The sequence below is a fragment of the Aethalodelphis obliquidens genome, unplaced genomic scaffold (assembly GCF_003676395.1).
Source record: "Aethalodelphis obliquidens isolate GAN/ISIS:26980383/991018 unplaced genomic scaffold, ASM367639v1 scaffold85, whole genome shotgun sequence".
NCBI classification, from domain to species: Eukaryota; Metazoa; Chordata; class Mammalia; order Artiodactyla; family Delphinidae; genus Aethalodelphis; species Aethalodelphis obliquidens.
In genome coordinates, this window is record NW_020838029.1 from 3,994,994 (window position 1) to 4,019,845 (window position 24,852).

Sequence of the window (24,852 nt, forward strand, 5' to 3'; positions counted from 1 at the left end):
CCACATGCAGTGGGCCCATGTTCTAACATCATTCTCCACGAAAAGCCATCTGTATCCTTTGATTTTTAAAACCCTAAAGGGAGAGCAATTTCAGGAGAGGGAATTAAAAGTAAAATGCCTTACAATATTGTAAATTAACTATACTTCAATTTTAAAAAGTAAGAAGAAAGAAATATGAACAAAAACAAAAAAAGAATAAAATGCCTTGTGGAGCTTCCTACTATCCTCCTAAAGAAATATCACAGGCATGTAATAGTTAAGCTCCAGGTTTCTGGGAGGGGAGGAAGGGGAGAAAGGCCCTGGCCTATTTTCTGGATGACAGTCCTCACAACACCACTTCTCTCCTGCTACCATCTTGGTTGCTATTAATGCAATCTGGCATCTGGGCACTCCTCTTTAGTCTCCAAGGCACTGAAAACACACAGAAAGAAAGCCCTGTAATATATTTCCCCTCTTAGCAAGTTTTTGCCTTGCATAAAGCAAGAAGATTGGACTGTATCCAAACACTGTTGAATTTCAGTAGGTTTGTACCCAAACTTCAGACCAGTCAGAAGCACCTCAAACTAATACAGTACATTATGGTTGACAAACTAGCTTTCAATTGATTTTTCAAATCAACTCTGTGAGGTAGGTAGAACAGATATTATTAAAGCCATTTTACTTAAGAGAAGAGAACAGTCTCAGAGAGTAAATAACTATCTCAAGGTCACAGAACCATTGAATGGCAGAACCAGATCCAAATCTAAACTTTTGGGATTCCAACACTAGGAAGCTGATGTTATTTCATACGCCACGAGAAGAAACCTACGCAGAAGATACTGAAGAGAGAAAATGCTTTTCAGTGACCTCTGACTGTTCATATTGATCTTTCTATGATAATCACTAGCCTTTAAAAGTATTACTTGTCATCATATGTAACAGTATTCTAAATGGAGTAGTGCATCCTGAGATATAGGATGGCAATACCATCTCCTGCCCTTAAAGAGAACAAGCTGACTTGGGGATGTAAGGGAGGGGCAGCAAAACCATTTTGAATAAAATCTTAATAAATGGCTTGTTCACAACCATGGAAATTATTTTCCATCCTTATATATGAACACATATTAATATTATAAACTGCAAAAAGGCTTAATTTTCTTTCTTAAGAAGATTTTGTGGGCATGGCTGCATAATCTAAGACCAGAGCAGGAAGCTGAGAGACCTGGATTCTAGGCCCATTGTGATGCCTTTCTGAGAGTGATCCTAGAGAAGTTTTTCACCCTCTCTGGAACTCAAGTTGCCTAACTTGTTAAACAAGAAATGTCAACTCAACAATTCCTTCTACCTCTAAAATTTTGAGTATCAAAGATCTATCACCATTTAATTATCCTGGACCCACTGCTACCACTAGAGCGACTCATATACTGGATTATGTTGCTGAGGTTTCCCTAGGATAACTTACAGGTTCTTTCCCATCCATGGCCTCCATCCATAGTCTTCTATTAGCTTCTGAAAGGGCTTGCAGAGTGATGGTTCCTGGCCTAAGGAAAAAAATGACAAGTTGAGAGCAGAAAAGTCTCCTGAGAGAATGGAGTCTTGTGATCTAGGGTCCTCCTCAGCCCTGGGAGATATCAGACTGAGCAGGCACAGGCGTATAGATTTCCAACTTCTCATAATCTTTTTTACTCAGAAAAACAATGGAACTTAGAGAACAGTAACTTTGGAGACACTGGTGGAGGTGGTATCTTGGTGGCCTCATGCCAGAGTTGGACAAGGAAATAGGAAGGCAGATACTGACACCTCACCATAATACACACTTAAACTGGCCTCACTGTGCTTGAGCCAAACTGAGGCTCGCCCTGCCTCTCTCTCTTGGAAGCCAGCCATTTGGTCTGGGCTCTAGGGTTTCTGAGCATGTTCATTATGGGCACGTTCATCTATCAGGAAAATGGCTTGCTACTTTTACCACCCAGGATGTCCAAGGAGCATTTCAGTTGGAAATAAGTCAACAACATGCACAATGGCTCAGCCACATGGAGGAGGCCTTTTGGCTGATTTAAGCAATCTTATGAATAACAATGACAACTAATAGTTATTGAATGCTCACCAGATGCCAGGTTCTTTTCTAAGTACTTTATAGATATTAATTCATTTAATCTACACAGGAAGGCTATAAAGCAGGAACTATAGTAATCCCTATTTTATAGAAGGGGAAACTGAGGCACAGAGAGGTTACCTAAGTTCACACAGTGGGTAAATATAGAGCCAGGATTTGAATTTAGGAATTTTGGTCCAGCAGCCATGTTCTTTCTTAACTAATACACTATAAGGCCTCTTCTGCATGGCAGATGACTTCAAATCCAATTTTATTTTATTTACTTGCAGTAACTATAACTACATACACAGAGATACCCCAGTTTGGTATACTATGTTCTTTTTAGACCTTCAAAGCCAAACTGGAATTTGGGGATTGACCACATTATTGCAGGTATAAGGTCTCTTCCATTCTCTGTGTAGTTGTGCCATTATGAGATGCTTGTTACTCTCACTCCTTCTATGTTAAGATGAGACCTCTCTCAGAGTCATGAAATGATAAGAGCAATTACAAGAGAGTTCAGTGGAAAAGTCACTGTGCCTCAGTTTCTTTATCCATAAAAATGTTGGAGCAGACAAGCTGTGAGGTCCTTTACAGTTCCGATATCGAGACTCCTGTTCTACCTGTCCTTCTGTCTCTTATTCCATTAAAGTACTCCTTAAAAAAGGAAAGAAAAAAAAAAAGAAAAAGCAATTCATTAACTAGAATGAATTGTTCTTTTTTCTGCTCTTTAGCTGTTTGGGCACAATTACACTTTACAGGATTTGCTACTGAACTAGGGATATTAGCTAACATCGTCATCAGTTAATGAAAAGGAATTCTGAATTCTAGGTGTCCTCAGGAGCTTATAAACATTGTGACCACCTATCGACCCCATGCCAATTTTTTCCTCACAGACTCAAATTATAATATTCAAATAAGACTAAACCCTTAAATAAATAAAAAAAAAAGCCCCCAAATGATCTTTAAGCCAGAATCAATTGAAAACCAGGACTTGGCTTTGGGCACTGGATTCTTTCAAGTTTACCATTTTCTAAGAAACATCCAACCATTTGGATATAACTTATGGGGCTAGAAAGTCCAGAAATCTTTGTAAAAACAGCTACACAGCTGAATCCTGAAGCCAGAAGGAAGGAGAGCAAGCAAATGGGCAACAAACATAAAAGCACATGCTGTAGACTAGATAAGATGTTAAGCCCATTCTAGACTCAGTTTCCCTACATGGGAAACCAATAAGCTGGTATGTGTCCTCTCTTGACCATACGGAGAAACTGAAAGAATAAATAAGTGACTATTCAATAAGCATTTGGAGATTCTTGGGTGCTACCGAAAGTCAAATTCAAAGAAAAATATTGCTAAGAACAAGATGACAAAGTAGAGAGTACAGGCTTTTCCATTATGACTTTAGACAAATCCTTTGCCCACCCTGAGGTCTGAGTCACGCATCTAAAACAAAAAGGCATATACAGCATATTTGCAGTAGAGTCCAGTGGTTAAGAGTATGACTTGGAAACCAGTATTCCTGGATTTGGATCCTAGCTCTAATATTAAATAACTGTATAACCTAAGTGCTTAACTACTTTCTGTCTCCTTGTCTTTGTGAAATTGGGATAGTAACACCCCCTACTTCATGTGACTGATGAAGACTAAAGGAAAATATACACTTAAAAGGCTGAGAATGGTGCCTGGCACATAGAGGTACTCAGAGAATGTTAGCAGTTGTCGTTGTCATCATCATCGTCACTGTTGTCATTATTACTATTATTATTGCCCTTCAAGTTCTGATGGCCTATGAGCCTATGGCTTCAAATATTGGTAGGAACACTAATAAAAAAGTTATCCTCTATTCTGGAAATAGAAAAAGGGACTCAAAGAGTCCTTTGTTCTATCCCACAGAGAACATGAGTAAAGGTGCCTGATGTCTACTGGGAGGCCTGCCTCTGCCCCTTATATCTGACTGACAAGCAAGGAAAGCAAATGCGGAGGTCACATGACTCAGAAAACTCCACACACACAGAGGTACCTCAGCATCTGTTAATATATTTGACCCTCTATTTCAGAACATATTTATTCTCCTTATAATAGACAATGGAATAAAAATAAAAAGAACGTGGGGTGTGGAGGCCTACAGACCAGGGATTGATCACAGCCTTGCTACTATGTGACTTCGATTAGGGAAGGCAGTTAAATATATACAAGTCTTAATCTCTTCACTGTTAAATGAGGGAATGTTTTTTAAAGTGCCCAATATTTTGTAATTATGTTCATCAGGGATATTGGCCTGTAGTTTTCTTTCTCTGTGACATCTTTGTCTGGTTTTGGTATCAGGGTGATGGTGGCCTCATAGAATGAGTTTGGGAGTGTTCCTGCCTCTGCTATATTTTGGAAGAGTTTGAGAAGGATAGGTGTTAGCTCTTCTCTAAATGTTTAATAGAATTCGCCTGTGAAGCCATCTGGTCCTGGGCTTTTGTTTGTTGGAAGATTTTTAATCACAGTTTCAATTTCAGTGCTTCTGATTGGTCTGTTCATATTTTCTCTTTCGTCCTGGTACAGTCACAGCAGGTTGTGCATTTCTAAGAATTTGTCCATTTATTCCAGGTTGCCCATTTTATTGGCATAGAGTTGCATGTAGTAATCTCTCATGATCCTTTGTATTTCTGCAGTGTCAGTTGTTACTTCTCCTTTTTCATTTCTAATTCTATTGATTTCAGTCTTCTCCTTTTTCTTCTTGATGAGTCTGGCTAATGCTTTATCAATTTTGTTTATCTTCTCAAAAAAACAGCTTTTAGTTTTATTGATCTTTGCTACCGTTTCCTTCATTTCTTTTTCATTTATTTCTGATCTGATCTTTATGATTTCTTTCCTTCTGCTAACTTTGGGGATTTTTTTTGTTCTTCTTTCTCTAATTGCTTTAGGAGCAAGGTTAGGTTGTTTATTTGAGATGTTTCCGGTTTCTTAAGATAGGATGTATTGCTATAAACTTCCCTCTTTGAATTGCTTTTGCTGCATCCCATAGGTTTGGGGTCGTCGTGTCTCCGTTGTCATTTGTTTCTAGGTATTTTGCGATTTCCTCTTTGATTTCTTCAGTGATCACTTGGTTATTAAGTAGTGTATTGTTTAGCCTCCATGTGTTTGTATTTTTTACAGATCTTTTCCTGTAATTGATATCTAGTCTGATAGCATTGTGGTCGGAAAAGATACTTGATAGGACTTCAATTTTCTTAAATTTACCAAGGCTTGATTTGTGACCCAAGATATGATCTCTCCTGGAGAATATTCCATGAGCACTTGAGAAAAATGTGTATTCTGTTGTTTTTGGATGGAATGTCCTATAAATATCAATTAAGTCCATCTTGTTTAATGTATCATTTAAAGCTTGTGTTTCCTTATTTATTTTAATTTTGGATGATCTGTCCATTAGTGAAAGTGGGGTGTTAAAGTCCCCTACCATGATTGTGTTACTGTCAATTTCCCCTTTTATGTCAGTTAGTATTTGCCTTATGTATTGAGGTGCTCCTATGTTGGGTTCATAAATATTTACAATTGTTATATCTTCTTCTTGGACTGATCCATTAAAAGGATCAGAAACCATGATCAAGTGGGGTTTATTCCAGGAAAGCAAGGATTCTTCAATATACGCAAATCAATCAACGTGATACACCATATTAACAAACTAAAGGAGAAAAACCATATGATCATCTCAATAGATGCACAGAAAGCTTTTGACAAAATTCAACACCCATTTATGATAAAAAAAACACTGCAGAAAGTAGGCATAGAAGGAACTTTCATCAACAAAATAAAGGCCATATATGACAAACCCACAGGCAACATCGTCCTCAATGGTGAAAAACTGAAAGCATTTCCACTAAGATCAGGAAGAAGACAAGGTTGCCCACTCTCACCACTATTATTCAACATAGTTTTGGAAGTTTTAGCCACAGCAATCAGAGAAGAAAAAGAAATAAAAGGAATCCAAATGGGAAAAGAAGAAGTAAACTTTTCACTGTTTACAGATGACATAATACAATACACAGAGAATCCTAAAGATGCTACCAGAAAACTACTAGAGCTAATCAATGAATCTGGCAAAGTAGCAGGATACAACATTAATGCACAGAAATCTCTGGCAATCCTATACACTAATGAAGACAAATCTGAAAGTGAAATTAAGAAAACACTCCCATTTACCATTGCAACAAAAAGAATAAAATATCTAGGAATAAACCTGCCTAAGGAGAAAAAAGACTTGTATGCAGAAAATTATAAGATGCTGATGAAAGAAATTAAAGATGATACAAATAGATGGAGAGATATACCATGTTCTTGGATTGGAAGAATCAACATTGTGAAAATGACTCTACTACCCGAAGCAATCTTCTACAGATTCAATGAAATCCCAATCAAACTACCACTGGCATTTTTCACAGAACTGGAACAAAGAATTTCACAATTTGTATGAAAACACAAATAACTCCGAGTAGCCAAAGCAATCTTGAGAAAGAAAAATTGAGATGGAGGAATCAGGCTCCCTGACTTCAGACTATACTACAAAGCTACAGTAATCAAGACAGTATGGTACTTGCACAAAAACAGAAATATAGATCAATGGAACAGGATAGAAAGCCCAGAGATAAACCCCGCACATATGGTCACCTCATGTTTGATAAAGGAAGCAAGAATATACAGTGGAGAAAAGACAGCCTCTTCAATAAGTGGTGCTGGAAAACTGGACAGGTACATGTAAAAGTATGAAATTAGAAGACTCCTTAACACCATACACAAAAATAAACTCAAATGGATTAAAGACCTAAATGTAAGGCCATGCACTGTCAAACTCTTAGAGGAAAACATAGGCAGAACACTCTATGACATAAATCACAGCAAGATCCTTTTTGACCCACCTCCTAGAGAAATGGAAATAAAAACAAACATAAACAAATGGGACCTAATGAAACTTAAAAGCTGTTGCACAGCAAAGGAAATCATAAACCAGACCAAAAGACAGTCCTCAGAATGGGAGAAAATATTTGCAAATGAAGCAGCTGACAAAGGATTAATTTCCAACATTTACAAGCAGCACATGCAGCTCAATAACAAAAATAGAAACAACCCAATCCAAAAATGGGCAGAAGACCTAAATAGACATTTCCCCAAAGAAGATATACAGATTGGCAACAAACACATGAAAGAATGCTCAACATCATTAATCATTAGAGAAATGCAAATCAAAAGTACAATGAGATATCATCTCACACCAGTCAGGATGGCCATCATTAAAAAATCTAGAAACAATAAATGCTGGAGAGGGTGTGGAGAAAAGGGAACACTCTTGCACTGCTGGTGGGAATGTGAATTGGTACAGCCACTATGGAGAACAGTATGGAGGTTCCTTAAAAAACTAAAAATAGAACTAGCATACGACCCAGCAATCTCATTACTGGGCATATACCCTGAGCAAACCATAATTCAAAACTTTATGTACCAAAATGTTCATTGTAGGTCTATTTACTATAGCCAGTACATGGAAGCAACCTAAGTGTCCATCACTGGATGAATGTATAAAGACGATGTGGCACATACATACAATGGAATATTACTCAGCCATAAAAAGAAACAAAATTGAGATATTTGTAGTGAGGTGGATGGACCTAGAGTCTGTCATACAGAGTGAGGTAAGTCAGAAAGAGAAAAACAAATACTTTATGCTAACTCATATATATAGAATCTAAGAAAAAAATGGTCATGAAGAACCTAGGGGTAAGATGGGAATAAAGACACAGACCTACTATAGAATGGACTTGAGGATATGGGGAGGGGGAAGGGTAAGTTGGGACAAAGTGAGAGAGTGGCATGGACATATATACACTACCAAATGTAAAATAGATAGCTACTGGGAAGCAGCCGCATAGCACAGGGAGATCAAGTCGGTGGTTTGTGACCACCTAGAGGGGTGGGGTAGGGAGGGTGGGAGGGAGGGAGACGCAAGAGGGAAAAGATATGGGAACATATGTATATGTGTATCTGAATCACTGTGTTATAAAGCAGAAACTAGCACACCATTGTAAAGCAATTATACTCCAATAAAGATGTTAAGAAAAAAAAAAATAACATTTAAAATAAATAAATAAATAAAAATAAAATGCCCTAGATGTGGCAAGTAAAATCATAGATACATTGAAACTTTAATTCCTGGGTTCTATTCTCAGAATTCCTCAGCATTTTTGGTTAGGGAAAAACACATTTAAAAATGAATACCAAATTCAGTATCTAACATGAGCTATACACAGGAATAGATGCAAGATATATAAAGATGAGTTGGTCTTAGTCCGTAACCTTAGTGCCAAACTGTTTGCAAATGCTTTGAGTCTATGGCAATATTACTTGCAAGTGGGTGGCAAATTTAAGCTGAAAAGTGAAACAGAATGGAACTAGACACAGAAAATTTTTATTTCGTTTATGTATATTGATGCTGCAGAGCCAAAGACACTAAATGTTCATGAAAAGAAGACAGTCAACAGTCACTTTCCCCTTCCTACTGGGCCTGAAGCTGTGGGGGAAATGAGTGACAGCCTTTTGGTTATCAGTAACAATGTTTACAATTACAGCCATCTTTGATTGAGACCATCCATTCTTTTTTTTTTTTTTTTTTGGCTGTGTTGGGTCTTTGTTGCTGCGCAGTGGGCTTTCTCTAGTTGCGGTGAGCGGGGGCTATGCTTTGTTGCAGTGCGTGGGCTTCTCATTGTGGTGGCTTCTATTGTTGTGGAACAGGGGCTCTAGGAACACGGGCTTCAGTAGCTGTGGTACGCAGGTTGAGGAGTTGTAGCACACGGGCTTAGTTGTTCCGTGGCATGTGGGCTTTTCCTGGACCGGGGCTTGAACCTGTGTCCCCTGCATTGGCAGGTAGATTCTTAACCACTGTGCCACCAGGGAAGTCCAGGACCATCCATGCTTAACAAAGAATGCATATAGATTCACAAACAGAATTTTTTTTAACATCTTTATTGGAGTATAGTTGCTTTACAATGTTGTGTTAGTTTCTGCTGTGTAACAAAGTGAATCTGATATACGTATACATATATCCCCATATCCCCTCCCTCTTGCGTCTCCCTCCCACCCTCCCTATCCCACCCCTCTAGGTGGTCACAAAGCACTGAGCTGATCTCCCTGTGCTATATGGCTGCTTCCCACTAGCTATCTATTTTACATTTGGTAGTGTATATATGTCCATGCCACTCTCTCAACTTCTCCCCAGCTTACCCTTCCACAAACAGAAATTTAAAATGGGGAAATGGACTAATAGTTACTTATTCCCAGACAAAAAAAATGCCTTATTTTCTTAATCTGATCTGTATGACTCCAGTCACTAATAGTTTTGTTCATATGATATTGTAATTCAACCTTCAAGTTCCTTTCTAGCAATCTGATCATTTTGTTAAATTCTACTGTATTACTTAGTGCCTAATACATGGAAATAATGGACTGAAATAAAATCAACACATTTACTCACTGAATTTTGGATCAACCTCCCAACTATATAACATGCCTTTTTCCAAAGTAACTCCAAATATTCTCATTTTAAAATTTAACAGTTAAATTTCCCTCTGATTAAATTGCCCAGGTTGAAAAAACAAAAAAGAGGGCACTGGAGAGAAACAAATGCAACAAAGTCCAAAGTTTGCAAGCTTTTGCTGAAACCAGAAAGTTGATAATCAAACTATTTCCACTTTACATAAATATCTGCAAAGTAGGAAAATCTGTATCATATTTGTACCAAATGGGGAAAAGAGACTCCCCAATACCACTACCACCCTCCATCCAATCTACCTCCCCTTAAATATGTGTTCCAATTCATTTGTTCTTGTATATTAAGAAATAAAAAAGAATGAGTTTTGTTACCCTGTCCTTTTGTAGCATCACCAAATGTTGACCTTTTGCATATATAATAGCAAATTAAATCCTAGGAGTAACTTCTGCCTAAAGCAACTGAGGCAAAGCTGACTGAACCTTGAATAGAGAGAACTAGCTCTGGGCCAGCTCTAACAGGGATCCCTGAAAGGGCAGCCAGAAGAGCCAAGACAATGATGTCATGAATAATTTTGCTCATTTTTATCAACGAGAGATGACAGAGGAAAATAAAATACCTACCCAGGCTCAGCATCTGGCACATGGGGACATTGTCAATTCATATCAGCACAGCTTACCTTTCATTAGTTTCTATATCAAAACAGAATCTCTTGTCGATAGACTCCGTCTTCCTTCTCACGCAGTACTTCAGGGTTAAGTCCAAGGATCCCTGATATAAGAAAAGGATTAATAGCCAGCTTGAAAAAAAAATACATAGAAGCTTCTTCTGCCTACTGCAGCGTTCTCAGTGTCACTTGGAAGGCATCTCTCAGGGCAGCGGGAACAATGTTTAGCCTCACTGAGAAGCTTGTCCCCTCAAATGGTAGTTGCAGCAAGGTGGCAGATGGTTTCTCTCTGCTCCAAAAATCAATGGCTGAGTTCAGGAGAAAATGCTCAGGATAAGCCCTTGCTCTTTTCCAAGCATGATATATTAAATAGGAAACTCATTATACAACATGTAAAGGGGAATTCAGGAGAAATGCACTGCCCAAAGTGTACAAAATAAATGTACAAAATAAAATTTCGTGAGGCTTCTAGGTAGGGAGTTTGCAATGAGTAAGTGGCTTTCTGCATCTTTCTTGCATTAAAGTGGCAGATAGAAGAGGGGAAGAAAAATATTTTTGGTTCCCCACTTCCAGAGTCTTTAAGATGATGGGAATTACAAAAGCAATATCTCCAAAGATAGGGCAGGAGTAGGGAAAATAGGCATATTTGTGTAATAGTCAAGGTATTTGGTATTTGGTATTTCATATGTGCAGGATAGTGTGGCCCATCTGTCTTGTGGTCATGTAACAAGGCCATAGAAATCCACTGTGTCCACAGATTAAAATTCCCCAAATCCCAACATAGTTCAGTTCCCTTCTATTATCTCAACAGAGACAGTGGGGTATAGGAAAGAGAAGTAATGTTTATGGATCACCTACTATGTGCCACATATTATGCTAGGTATTTTTAAACCACTTTTCTTCAATAACAACATTCAGAGGGAAGTGAACCGCAGAGAGGTAAAATGGTTTACCCGAAGTCACCCAAGTCGATATAGCAGAAATAGCAATAAACTAAGAAGTTTAAAACCTTGGGTCTTGTTTCAGTTATGCAATTTACTAGCTGTGTGGCCCAGAGTAAATATTCTTCCTCTCTGAATATAAACTTCACAACCTATTAAATAGGAATAATACTACCCACCTTGCTGTCTCGAATTCAGAAATACTGCCTAAGCACTATACCATCCAAACTGGTCCATAAAGCTGATCATCCAGTACTTCCCTCTCATTGTCACACTCAAGCCCTTTGCAGGTCTATCCTTTTACCTGTTCCTGCACTATAGAAACAAAACTCTATATTTACCTTTCAATCTGCCTTCCCAACCCCAACACTTAGGATATCAAGCACTGTTAGCCTTGCAAGATGAGAGTAATTAACAGTATCGTGTACTCACCCTCCTTCTTTAAACTCTCAACTCCTTCAGATTTGGTGAGGTGATGTCAAAGCTTGGGGGACAACACCCTGCCCCCCACTCCAGGTTCACCTCCAGACACCGTCATCTAGTTTATGTCCCATCAGTGCAAAAGTACTCTTATTTCACACATGTATCATGCTCTTTCATGACTCCAACTTTGCATATACTGTTTCCTCCACCCAAATTGACTTTATCTATATTCTTTGACTGGCTAAACTCTTAACTTGTTCTGCAACTTGTAGTTCAGCTTTCATTTCCTCAAAAATCCTTCCCCAATACCATATACTGTCTGCTATGTGTTTTCTGCATTGTATTAAACCTTTTTTTTTTCATGTCTGATTTCCCCACTTGACTGAGATCTCCTCAAGGATGTGGGCAGTGTCTTATTTATCTTTATATCTCTAGTACCTAGTAAAGAGTTAGTGCTCAATAAATATAAACTACATTATCATCCTTGCCATTTTTTCTGAGAAAAATGATACTGAGCAACATTAAGTAATTTACTCAAGATCACAATTTACTAGGCCACAGAACTAGGACTTAAGACTAGTTCTTGAGACAAGAGTGTCCAAGAGGTGGAGTAGGATGACCCTTAGCTCACTTCCTCCCATGTGCACACCAATATTACAACTATTTACGGAGCGATGATCAATGATGAGAATCACCTGAAGACTAGCAGAAAAGATCTTCTACAGCTAAAGGTATAAGGAAGGAACCACAACTAGACAAGTAGGAGGGGCACAGACATGGTATAGTCAAGGTGCACACCCCTGGGTACATGATCCACAAACAGGAAGATAATTACAATCGCAGAGTTTATCCCTAAGGAGCAAGGGATAAACTGACCCCCATATGGGATTCCTAGTCAGGGGGTCCTGACCTGGGAAGACAAGGCCTCAGAACATCTGGCTTTGAAAGCCAGGGCTTCCTTTCAGGAGGGCCAGAGGGCTATAGGAAATAGACACTCTATTCTTATAGGGTGCACACAAAATCTCACCTGCTCTGAGAACCAGGACAAAAGCAGTAATTTGAAAGGGGCCTGGGTCAAATCAACCTGCTGGTATTAGAGACCCTCCCAGAGAGACAGGAGACAACTGGAACTCACCCTAGGGACATAGACACTGGTGGCAGCCATTTTGAGGAGCACCATTTTGGAGTTCCCCTTGTAGCTTATTAATGTCAGACCTGGCCCCACCCACCAGCTAGTTGGAAAAAGTCCTAGGACATGCTAGTCCAGCCACAGAGGGAAACAGCCCCATCCACCATCAGGCTAGCAGCAGCAATAGGTCCCCCTGGACTACCCAGCCATTCCAGGACCCAGTGTCATCTAACAGAGAGCACAGGGCTCAGCCCTGCTCACCAGTAAGTGGGCAAAAGCTCCAGGCACTGGCCTTACTCTGGAGCAGGCAGGCAACAGCCCCAGGATACAATGGGCTCCAACACTGCCCAGCTGTGTGCTGAAACCAGCTTTGAGACATACTGTGCCCCACAGCCAGCTTACCCAGGATCCAGCCCCACCAAACAGCAGGCTGACACCAGTCCTTAGACCCCTGCTTGACCCAGCAGCAGCTTGACACCTGCTCTGGGACCCTTCCTTTGGGCTTCACAAGAAGCCAACCAGTGACCTGGCCAAGCCCACCAGTGGGTAAGGACCAGGACACAGCCTAAACTACCATGGGGAAATAACCAGTTCCAGGACTCCCTGGGCCCCACAGCCAACTGCAATGGAATGCAGACCAGCCCACCAGCAGGTGGTAGCTTCAGCAGTAGGCAGGGCCTGGCAACCAACCACGGGGGGTTGCCCACCAGTTTGCCCATAATAGTAGGCCCCACCAAAAGAGGGGCCTCTTTTTATATATAAGACATTCTATTCAAAAGCTAGCTGCAGAATATACATTCTTTTCAAGTGCACATAACACTCTCCAGGATAGATCACAAGCTAGGATGCAAAACAAGTGTCGGTAAATTTAAGGAGATAGAAATCATATCAAGTATCTTTTCTAACCACAACACTATGACTAGAAATCAACTACAAGAAAAAAACTGCAAAAAAACCTATAAACATGTAGAGGATAAACACTGTGTTACCAAACAACCAAAGGATCACTGAAGAAATCAAAGAGGAAATCAAAAATACTTGGAGACAAATGAAAATGAAAACAAAACAATCCAAAATTTGTGGAATGCAACAAAAGCAATTCTAAAAGTGAATGTTACACCAATACAAGCCTATCTCAGGAAACAAGAAAAATTTCAAATAAACAACGTGACCTTACACATAAAGTAACTAGAAGAACAAACAAAAGCCAGTGTCACTACAAGAAAAGAAATCATAAGATCAGAGCAGAAATAAATGAAATAGAGACTAAAAAGCAAAAAATAGAAAAGATAGATTAAATTAAGAGATGGTTGAAAACATAAACAAAATTGATAAATCTTTACCCAGAGTCATTGAGAAAAAAGAGAGAGGGCCCAAATCAATAAAATCAGAAATAAAAAAGAAGTTACAACCAACAACACAGAAATACCAAGGATCATAAGCGATTACTATGATCAATCAAACACCAATAAAATGGACAACCTAAGAGAAATTCCTAGAGATAAATGTACAACCTTCCAAAACTGAATCAAGAAGAAATAGAAAATACAAACAGACCAATTACCAGTAATGAAACTGAATGAGTAATTAAAAGAAATACTCCCAACACACAAAAGTACAGAACCAGATGGCTTCACAGGTGAATTCTACCAAACATTTAAAGAAGACTAACACCTATTCCTCTCAAACTATTTCAAAAAATTATAGTGGCAATACACTTCTGAATTTATTCTGTGAGGCCTGCATCACCTTGATATCAAAATCAGACAAAGACACCACAAAAACAGAAAATTACAGGCCAATATCACTGATGAACATACATGAAAAAAATCCTCAACAAAACTTTAGGAAAGCCAATTCAACAGTACATTAAAAGGATCATATACCATAATCAACTGGGATTTACCCCAGGGATGCAAGGATGGTTCAATATCCACAAATCAATGTGATACACCACTTAATAAACTGAAGACTAAAAAATCATATGATCATCTCAAGAGATGCAGAAAGAGCTTTTGACAAAATGCAACATCCATTATGATAAAAAAAATTCTTAACAAAATTGATATACAGGGAACATGCCTCAACGTAATAAAGGTCAAATATGATGAGCCCACAGCTAACATCATAGTCAATGGTGCAAAGCTGAAAGCATTTCCTCTACGACCAGAAACAAAACAAGGATACCCACTCTTACCAGTTTTAATGAACATAGTATTGGCATTGCAGGCCACAGCAATCAGACAAGGAAAAAAGAAAACAAATCCTAATTGGAAAGGAAGAAGTAAAAGTGTCAATGTTTGCAGATGACATGATACCACATATACAAAATCCTAAAGATGCTACCAAAAAAACTATTAGAACTCATTGAAGAATTCAGTAAAGTTGCAGGATACAAAATTAATATACAGAAATCTGTGGCATTTGTACACACTGACAACAAACTATCAGAAAGAGAAATTAATAAAATAATCCCATTTATAATCTCATAAAAAATAAAATACCTAGGAATAATCTAAGGAGGTAAAATGCCTGTACTCAGAAAACTATAAGATGCTAATGAAAGAAACTGAAGATGATACAAACAAATGTAAAGATACTCCATGCTTGTGGATTAGAAGAATTAATATTGTTAAAATGACCGTACTACCCAAGGTAATCTACAGATTCTATGTAATCACTATAAAACTAGCAATGGCATTTTTCACAGAACTAGAACACGTAATTCTAATATCTGTATGTAAATGCATAAACCCTGAGTAGCCAAAACAATCTTGAGAAGGATGAACAAAGCTGAAGTTAACATGCTCCCTGATTTCAAACTATACTACAAAGATACAGTAATCAAAACATTATTGTTCTGGCACAAAAACAGACACATAAATCAATGCAACAGAACAGAGAGACCAATAATGAACCCACACTTATGTAGTCCATTAATCTATGACAAAGGATGCAAGACTATACAATGGGGAAAAGACAGTCTCTTCAATAAATGATGTTGGGAAACTAGACAGCTACATGCAAAAGAATCAAACTGGACTACTTTCTCACATCATATACAAAAATAAACTCAAAATGAATTAAAGACTTAAGTGTAGGATTTGAAAGCATAAAACTCCTATAAGAAAACATAGGCAGTTCTCTCTGTGACATCAGGCTTAGCAATATTTTATTGGATCTGTCTTCTCAGGCAAGGGCAACAACAGCAAAAATAAACAAATGGGATTTCTTCAACCTAAAAAGCTTTTGCACAGCGAAGGAAACTATAAACAAAATGAAAAGGCCACCTACTGAATGGGAGACAATATTTGTAAATGATATATCTGATACAGGGTTAATATCCAAAATATACAGAGAACTCATAAAACTCAAAGTTAAAAAAAAAACTATTTAAAGAATAGACAGAGGGCCTGAATTTTTTGAAAGAAGACAAACAAATGGCCAACAGGAACATTAAAAGATGCTTAGCATCGCTGATCATTGGGGAAATGCAAATCAAAACCACAATGAGATGTCACCTCACATCTGACTGAATGGCTATCATCAAAAAGACCACAAATAACAAATATTGGTGAGGATGTAGAGGAAAGGAAACCCTAGTACACTCTTGGTGGGAATTTAAATTGGTGCAGCGACTGTGGGAAACAGTATGGAGATTCCTCAAAAATTTAAACATAAAGCTTCCATATGATCCAGCAATTCCACTCCTGGGTATTTGTCGGAAGAAAACAAACACACTAATTAGAAAAGATATATGCACCCCTATGTTGAGCATTACTTACAATAGCCAAGATATGGAAGCAATCTAAGTGCACACGAGTAGATAAATGGATTAAAAAGCATGTGGTATATAAAAACCATGGAATATTACTCAGCCATACAAGGGAATGAAATCTTGCCATTTGCGTCAACATGGATGGACCTCGAGAGTATTATGATAAGTGAAACAAGTCAGACAAAGACAAATACCATATGATTTCACTTATATGTTAAATCCAAAAAACAAAACAAATGAACCAACATAATGAAACAGAAATAGAATCATAGGTACAGAGAACAAACAGGTGGCTGCCAGAGGGAAAGGGGGGGCAGGGTGTGAAAAATAGGTGAGAAAGGTTAAGAGGTATAAATTTCCAGTTACAAAATAAATGAATCACAGGTATGAAATGTACAGTATGGAGAATATAATCAATAATTATGTACTATCTTTATATGGTGACAGATCATAACTAGACTTATCATGGTGATCCTTTTATAATACATAGAAATCCCGAATCACTATGTTGTTCATCAGGAACTAACATTGTGTTACAGGTCAATTATACTTGATAAACAAACAAATAAACAAAGTAACTCATAGAAAACAGAGATTGGATTTGTGCTTACCAGAGGTGGAAGCTGGGGGAATAGGGAATTGGACGAAGGCATCTAAAGGTACTAATTTCCCATCGTAAGATAAGTAAATACTAGGGATGTTATGTATAACATGATTAATATAATGAACACTTCTGTATGTTATATATGAAAATTGTAAAGAGAGTAAATCCTAAGAGTACTCATTACAAGAAAAAAAATTTTTCTTTAATTTTGTACCTGTATAAGACAATGGGTGTTCACTAAACTTATTGTGATAATACTTTCATATTGTATGTAAGTCAGATCATTAAGCTGTACACCTTAAACTTATACAGTGCTGTATGTCAGTTATATCTCAGTATAACTGGAAGGGAAAAATATTTGATATGAAGAATGAATGAAGGAATAAGTAAATGAATAAATAGGTAAAACTAGTTATTGTGATTCAAAATGTAGCTCTCTTGCCTCTTACAACTACCTGAAAGGGAAGGGATGAGAATCTTATAAAATAGTATTTGGGATTGTGCTCTGTAAAGTAAGCAGTACAACCCAAATGGAAGTTGATAAGCTGAACTACTAGAGTACACTTGTAAGTACCACAGTCAGAAAGAGAGCTAATTCTTCCAACTCCAAATTGGGCTAATGATACTTCACAGTGCTGCTGAGAAAGTAAATGGCCCATGGCAGCAAATGTCTAGCTCAGAGCCTGGTGAACAGCAAACATTGAATAAATAGTGGCTTTTATGGTGTTATCATTATTATAGTCTCACTTATTTGTATTATTTACCTTTCTAAAACACAAACTAGTAAAAGGAACTGAGAGAAATGATAAGAAGAAACCATCTCCAATTCAGTTTATGGAAATTAAAGTAACTACTTCCACCTCCCCTTTGCTGTAAATGGTCAAGCAAGTTCCTCTTTCCATTCCATAAAGAGTCCCATATTTAAATTGCTTAGGCTGACACTTACTGCAGTTTTGCAAGTAGCCACTCAATTAAAAGGGCAGGGGGAAAGAGTAACTAAAAGAAGGGCTTGCTCTCATCTGCTAAGAACCTATGAACGTGGTATCTGCTGCCTCTGGCCTCAGCTTTGCAGTAGGACCTGCCTAAGAAAGGAACTTTGAAGTCCAAAGTTTGGAAAGTAATGTGTGTAGAAAAAGAAAAGAAAGAGACTACAGGACAGTGTTACTTAAAAGCACTTGCCAGTCAGATACATAAGCTAAGTTCTGACAGAAATGGGACAAATTCTGTGCTACAGCACAATTTATTGGAACCACGTTGAAAGGTTCTTTGGCAATTGGCAGACTGGAAACTAAGGAGAGTTTTGGATTCATGGATGAATAACTGGCCTGCATAGAAACATGGATGAGGGTTGTGGAGACCCAATATGGTATGCTCTGTTAGAGGTGCATCCCATGTCTAATCCACATTCAAAGCAGAGTGGCAAAACTTGTGGTTAATGACAAAAAAGAAAAGCAGTTTTTCAACAGTCTGCCACCAAATCTCAATCATCACTAATTTCCTATGAATAAGCCACATAAGAGAGATCTTCCATGGAAAGCACCAGCAACGGAGAAAAAGTCTCCAAATTTCTGCCTATCGAAATTGGGTCTTCATGCACCACAACTTTCAATGCTAACAAGTAAATCTTTTTTTCACTTTATAAACAATTTGTAAATAAGGGAAATCCTTAAAAATATGCCCTAAGACCCTGTCTGAGAAACAGTTAAAGGGACACACTTAACTACTTTTAGAATATGAAGAGTCAGTCTATCAGCTTTTATCTTAAGAAACCTTCAGGTGTGTGTACATGTGTGCGTGTGTGTGTATGTATGTGTGTGTGTGTGTGTGTGTGCATGTGTTCCCAAAGCCCCTACCAAGATAGGCAAAAGTGAGATAACAGAATAATTTTTTTAGCTGGGTGGTCATACATAAAAAATAATATATAATGTATAACATAATATAACATATATATATAAGATCAGGTTCCTCCAGGTTAGTGAACTATCTTCTCAGTGTGTTAAACTCATCTTGCCATTTTGGAGAGTAGGGGAAAGTTTGGAGGGCAGAAGAAGATGCATTAACTGTTTAAAGATATTTGAGCATTACATACAATGTGGGGTATAGATTATTCCAACTTTAGGCAACAGAATACTCCTTGAAAAAAGGAATTTTGGAAAATGTTTTGTATTTTAAAGTCTTAACTATTTAAAGGAATCCTATAGTAGAGCCTTCTTAAAAGCAAGTAATACTCTCCTCCAATTTAACCATATTTTTTTGCAAATTTTCTTTGTACAATGTGATAGACTCTTGTAATAATGATCTAAAAGCGTACAGGCACTTTCAGAAGGCCTAGAATCATTAACACAGATTTTTCACTCAACTGAGTAGTATCTGGCCCAATGCAAACTTAGGCCACAAAGAACATATGAAGTCATGGCTTCACACAACAGTGGTGGACTTGATTCTTTGACACAAAGTCAACATATACTCTTTTCTGAGATGCAGTCACAGATGTATTTCAAAAAAATGTGGCCCATAAAAGAACTGACCTGCTGCTTAGCACCTGGCTTCTGCTCCATAGGTGTCATGGTGAGCGTTTTGGTCTCTTTCTCATATTGGCAGTAGTATTTCACCCAGGATATTCCCAAAGCCCCTACAAAGATAGGCAACAGTGAGCTGATAGAATAAGTATTTTGTCTTCATGGTCAGTCCACCCCTAAGACAGAAGCTGTGTACAGATTATTCTTCATGGTCATGATCCAGATCTAGTGCTACTTTTCCCCTGAGCTCCAGCCGTGCAGTACCACTTGCCCACTACACAGATGGATAACCTAATCATCATCAACTGCTTTCCACATCTGCTCTGGCTTGCTCCAAACCACTCTCCTTGCCATGTTCCCTGTGAATGCTCCCATTATATATCCTATTGTATGATCTGGAAACATCTGTAATCTTCTGCTCCTCCTTCCTTGTAACCTGCCCTTCAATCCCCTACATGTCTCTCCTTTCACCCCTTTCAGAACTGAATTCATTCAGGACCCTATTTCTGACTTTTTAAAAAATGTTTTATGAGCTATTTCAAACAAAACAAAAATTCACTATTTCTCCAATTAATTCTTTCAGTGGCCTTCTCTTTGGTTTCCCCTATCTGTGATCACTCCTTTCTAGCCCATTCTCTACTCTTTTGTTAGAGAAATATTTTTTTTAATTATAGGTTTATTTATATCATTCTTTTTATTATAAACCACCCATGGCTTTCCCACTCTTTCCAAACTCCTTAGGTTGGCTCACAAAGCCTTTTATAATGTGATCGTATTTACCTTTCCAACTTTGTCTTTTGCCACCCTCACCTCTATGCTCTTGTCTCATGGAATTATATTCAGTTACCAAAAAAATAGGTGGCAATATAATATATAGACCAAGTTCAAGACATATTTAAGAGTGAATAAGGCACTATCACTAATTATATCAGGACAACAAGTATAAACCAGGACTGTCCTTGTAAAACCAAGACCCTACAAACAAACTATAACCTCACACACCTCTGTGCCTTTATTCATGCAGTGGTATACACCTGGAATTTTCTTTGCCATTTTCTTTACCTGTCAAACTCCCAGTCATAATTCAAGTTTCAGTTCATATATCACTTCCTCAGTGAAGCCCTTAGATATATGCCCCAAATGCAGTGCTCAACACATTTCATTATAGTTCTCGATATACTTGTGTCTTAATCAGACTGTGAACTTCTTGAGGGCAAAAACCAAGCTTGATCCATTTTTTGTACCCCCAATGCATTGCATATTGTTTGGCAAAAATGATTCTTAGTAAGCGTACATTCAACTGAGTAGGAATGTCATATCCATTTAACAAATTAGAAAACTGGGGCATAGAAGGATCACATAGTTAGTTGATATTAGAGCCAAGATTACATACTCATTACTCTGTGCCTCTCTTATAATATAACAGTGGTTCTCAAGTAGGGGCAATTTTGCCTCCCAGGGGACATTTGGCAATGTCTACAGACATTTTTGGTTATCACACCTGGGAAGTGCTATTAGAATAAAGTGGGGAGAGGCTATAGATGCTTCTAAACACCTTATAATGCATAGGATAACTGCTCGAAACAAAGAATTAGCCAGCCTGAAATGTCAATACCACTGAGACTGAGAGATCCTGCAATGGAGAGTTGAAGAGATGAACCTGACAAATAGAAGAACACATCTTTGAAAACCATCAAAGTGAGTTGCTCTAAGGGATGAAAAGCATGATAATATCACTGCTGAAATACTATGTTTTGTGGATTTCAGTGGGTTTTGCCACTGGTAACCTCTGGGTAGTCTCATTTGCTTACTCACCAGGTAGAATAATTCTGGTCAGGGAATGAAATCACAGGCTTTGGGGACATTGGGTCATAGTTCAAAAGGAAAATCAAATAGCACATACAGGTTTACATAATGTTATTTAGGAGGTAGAAAAGCTTGAACCCTCTGCGATATTCAGTGACCAGATAAGTTAACCCATTTTCCTTGGTTAGCAATGAACAACTGTGTTGCTCACTGAAATCGCAATGGTTGTGTAGTGCTTTAAGGGCAAGTTTATCATCCTAAGGCAGTGGAAGGTATAGGGTATAGCTGTAGGAGCATAGGTTTTGGCATTTCCCAAACCTGAATTTACACTTAGCCCTGATACATGATAGTTGGGTGACTTTCAACTAGTGATCTCTCTAAGCCTCGGTGGCTTCATGTGTAAAATGGGTATGATAAGGTGGTTTCAAAGATTTCATGAGGTAGTATATTTAAAGCACTTAACACCATGCCTGGAATATAGTAGGTATAATAAGTATTATTTTATGTCTCCTTTCTCCTACCTCCCTTTTAGCCCCAAAGAGTCATTGAAAGGATTAAGCAATTAACAATCCCCATTTTGAATCTCAGAGAAAACCTTAGGTCTTATCATCCCACAGCCTTTGTAAGACAAATCCTTAACCTCCTCCTCCAATTTCTCCTTCCTTTTTGTTTTCTCTGTTCCCACACTACTCTCCAAATAGGTATAGCTGGCAGGGGTCTATGAACTATATGGGTGCCTGGAGTTTGGAGAAGCCAAGTGGCAGCTGGTGTCAGCCTACTGAAACCCAGTAGCTATCCCTGTATTCCCACATACATTTCTCTTGTGTATAGAGATAGCCTTCGATGGTTGGCTGTCCTGGAAGTTTGCATGTCTGTGGAGCTTCTTTCATCCTTTTCTTAAGTTCTTCCATCTCTTCTCGGGTACTGGAGAAATGATTTCTTGTCTGTAAGACATTATCATCATAATCATTATCATCATCACCATCATGATGAATAAGCATTCACTGGTCAGAGACCCAGTGCAGAGTTTTCTTGGCTTTCACCATGTGCTACAACATAGCAAAAAAACAAATGTTGAATGGCATAGTAATTAGAAAACAGTTTAGTGGAGTTTAACAGTACTAAAGTCTAAATGGGAGAGGGAAACATAAATACCAATGTACCCATAAAACCGCATCTGGGAGACATTTTCTAATGAAAATGACAAAAGTCTCCAATAAATAAAGGCTCTAAGAATTCTGAGCATCAGACTGACCCCTGCCTTACGAAAAGGGAGGCTATAAAGAAGGTTCCCAAAGATAATATTATCACGGCAACTTCTACATTCTGCCTCAAGTAAAGCTACTGCCTACTTGACTCTGAATCAAATCCAGGCCATTAGAATAAAGGATATGACAGGGTGCTCTCTTTGAACATAGGTTAATGGAAAACCTATGTTTTCATGCCCATGAATAGCAAAAGCTAATGTTAAGAAGTAATATATTTAAAAGTACACAACTAAATATTCCTGGTTATAGGAATATTTTGTAAATCAGCAGAAGAGAGGGGCGCTCACATTCTGGTGAAAGACAGTACCCAGAAAGAAAAACAACAATTAACAATACCTGTAAATCAGCATTCTCCTAAACAACCAAGTAAAGTTTATTTCCACTTCAACTTACCGTTTCCATCTAAAAATACAACTATAAATTTTATGCAATGTAACAAGTCCAAAGTCACTAACTCAGTGATGCCTTCTTTTACTGTACCAGATAGTCAATTATTCCACTCTCTATGCTTTAACTTTTTTGGTCTTAACTGTATTTTGGCACTTTTCATAAGTAATTATGATATATCTCTGTTTATATCTCTCGGCTCCAAGAGACTATATATTCCTTGAAGGCAAAAACTAACATGCCTCATTATGGTATGTCCAGTGCATTTTACAATGTCTGGCACAGAGTATATGCTCATTACATACCTAAGTATTTGTTAAATGTGGGTTAAATAAGTAAATGAGAAAAATAATATATGTGACAAGGAAGGGAAGGGTGTGCCTATGCCCATCTATAAGAAACAGCATGGGATGGGCTTCCCTGGTGGCGCAGTGGTTGAGAGTCTGCCTGCCAATGCAGGGGACACGGGTTCGTGCCCCGGTCTGGGAAGATCGCACGTGCCGTGGAGCAGCTAGGCTCGTGAGCCATGGCCTCTGAGCCTGCGCGTCCGGAGCCTGTGCTCCGCAATGGGAGAGGCCACAACAGTGAGAGGCCCGCGTACCGCAAAAAAAAAAAAAAAAGAAACAGCATGGGAAAGAAGGTGGAGACAACCTTTAAAAATAATTTATTCAACTCTAGTAATGTAATGAGAAAAGTAGTGAGAAAAGGAAAAGAGGGGAAAATGGGCATTTGTGGTAATAAAACCTACAAAGAGAGTGTCCTGACTAACTAGCAGGGAAGGAGCATAAGACCTGTGCTTTAAAAAGCGCATAGGTGGTTTCTGATCTGGGAGAGATATAACAAACTAGCAACATTTAATAAATATTGGATAGATAGACACGTCAGTGGGTAGAAGGGTGGGTTTGAACAATGGTCAGCCTCAAACACAGGGAAGAGCTGAAACTGGAAGAGTAAGAACAATCTAGTACACTAAAACATTTGTGATCCATACCAGTCTGTCCTGACAAATTATCTGGGATGTAATAACCTAGAACTCCAAGGTCAAGATATTAGAGCTGAAATCCAATTGGAATGCAGAGACAGGTGAAGAAACCCACATGTAAACTCACATTCTGTAAACTGAGCTGGAGTTGCTGTTTATATGGGAGGAAATCCTGTGTGAGCTCCACGGTCAAGCTGTTGGAAATGAAGAGGCTATGAAGAAAGGCCAAGACCTAGGGAAAAATGTATAAAAATAACTTTATCACCAGCACCTTCTCATTAATCAAATAAAGGAAATAGATGCACAAAAAGAAACTCCACACAGTGGAGTATAGTGTTAAAAGCAGTAACACAAACACAAACAGGTCTACACATAGCTATTCTTTTATTAGGTTAAACATTAACACTGGACTCAGATCTACAAAATAAGAACTATTACCAAATTTATTCATCAATACCCTTTTCAGATAGCATATAAAACCATTCATAATGTGGACAATATGGACATAATGTGGGAATAGACTGTGTCTTTATATCCTCAGGAATGGCACAGAATAGGTACGCAATAAATTAAAATGGCTAAATGGCATAATGAAGACTGTCATAATGCTAAAAGATCCAAGGATATTTTTTTTGAAAACCAATTTTCAAGTTAGAAATGTTTCAGGGAGGGGTTGGGACATTGCAGAAGAAGACGTAGAAATGATCAATAAAATATATTTTTAATGTTTAAAATGTTCAACCCCAATA

At 38.1% G+C, this 24,852-nt stretch overlaps 1 protein-coding gene across 3 annotated transcripts in view; it reads right to left on the reverse strand.

Annotated features, from left to right (window-relative positions):
- Positions 1-24,852, reverse strand: part of OPHN1 (oligophrenin 1) — a 582,946-nt gene that overhangs the window by 222,278 nt on the left and 335,816 nt on the right. For all 3 annotated transcript variants that reach the window (XM_027093626.1, XM_027093627.1, XM_027093625.1), the window contains 5 exons: positions 24,231-24,335; positions 22,281-22,410; positions 19,670-19,773; positions 10,279-10,370; positions 1,442-1,520 (listed from right to left, as the gene is read on the reverse strand). In XM_027093626.1, the coding sequence (XP_026949427.1) occupies positions 1,442-1,520; positions 10,279-10,370; positions 19,670-19,773; positions 22,281-22,410; positions 24,231-24,335 (510 nt within the window). The remainder of the gene's footprint in view (positions 1-1,441; positions 1,521-10,278; positions 10,371-19,669; positions 19,774-22,280; positions 22,411-24,230; positions 24,336-24,852) is intronic.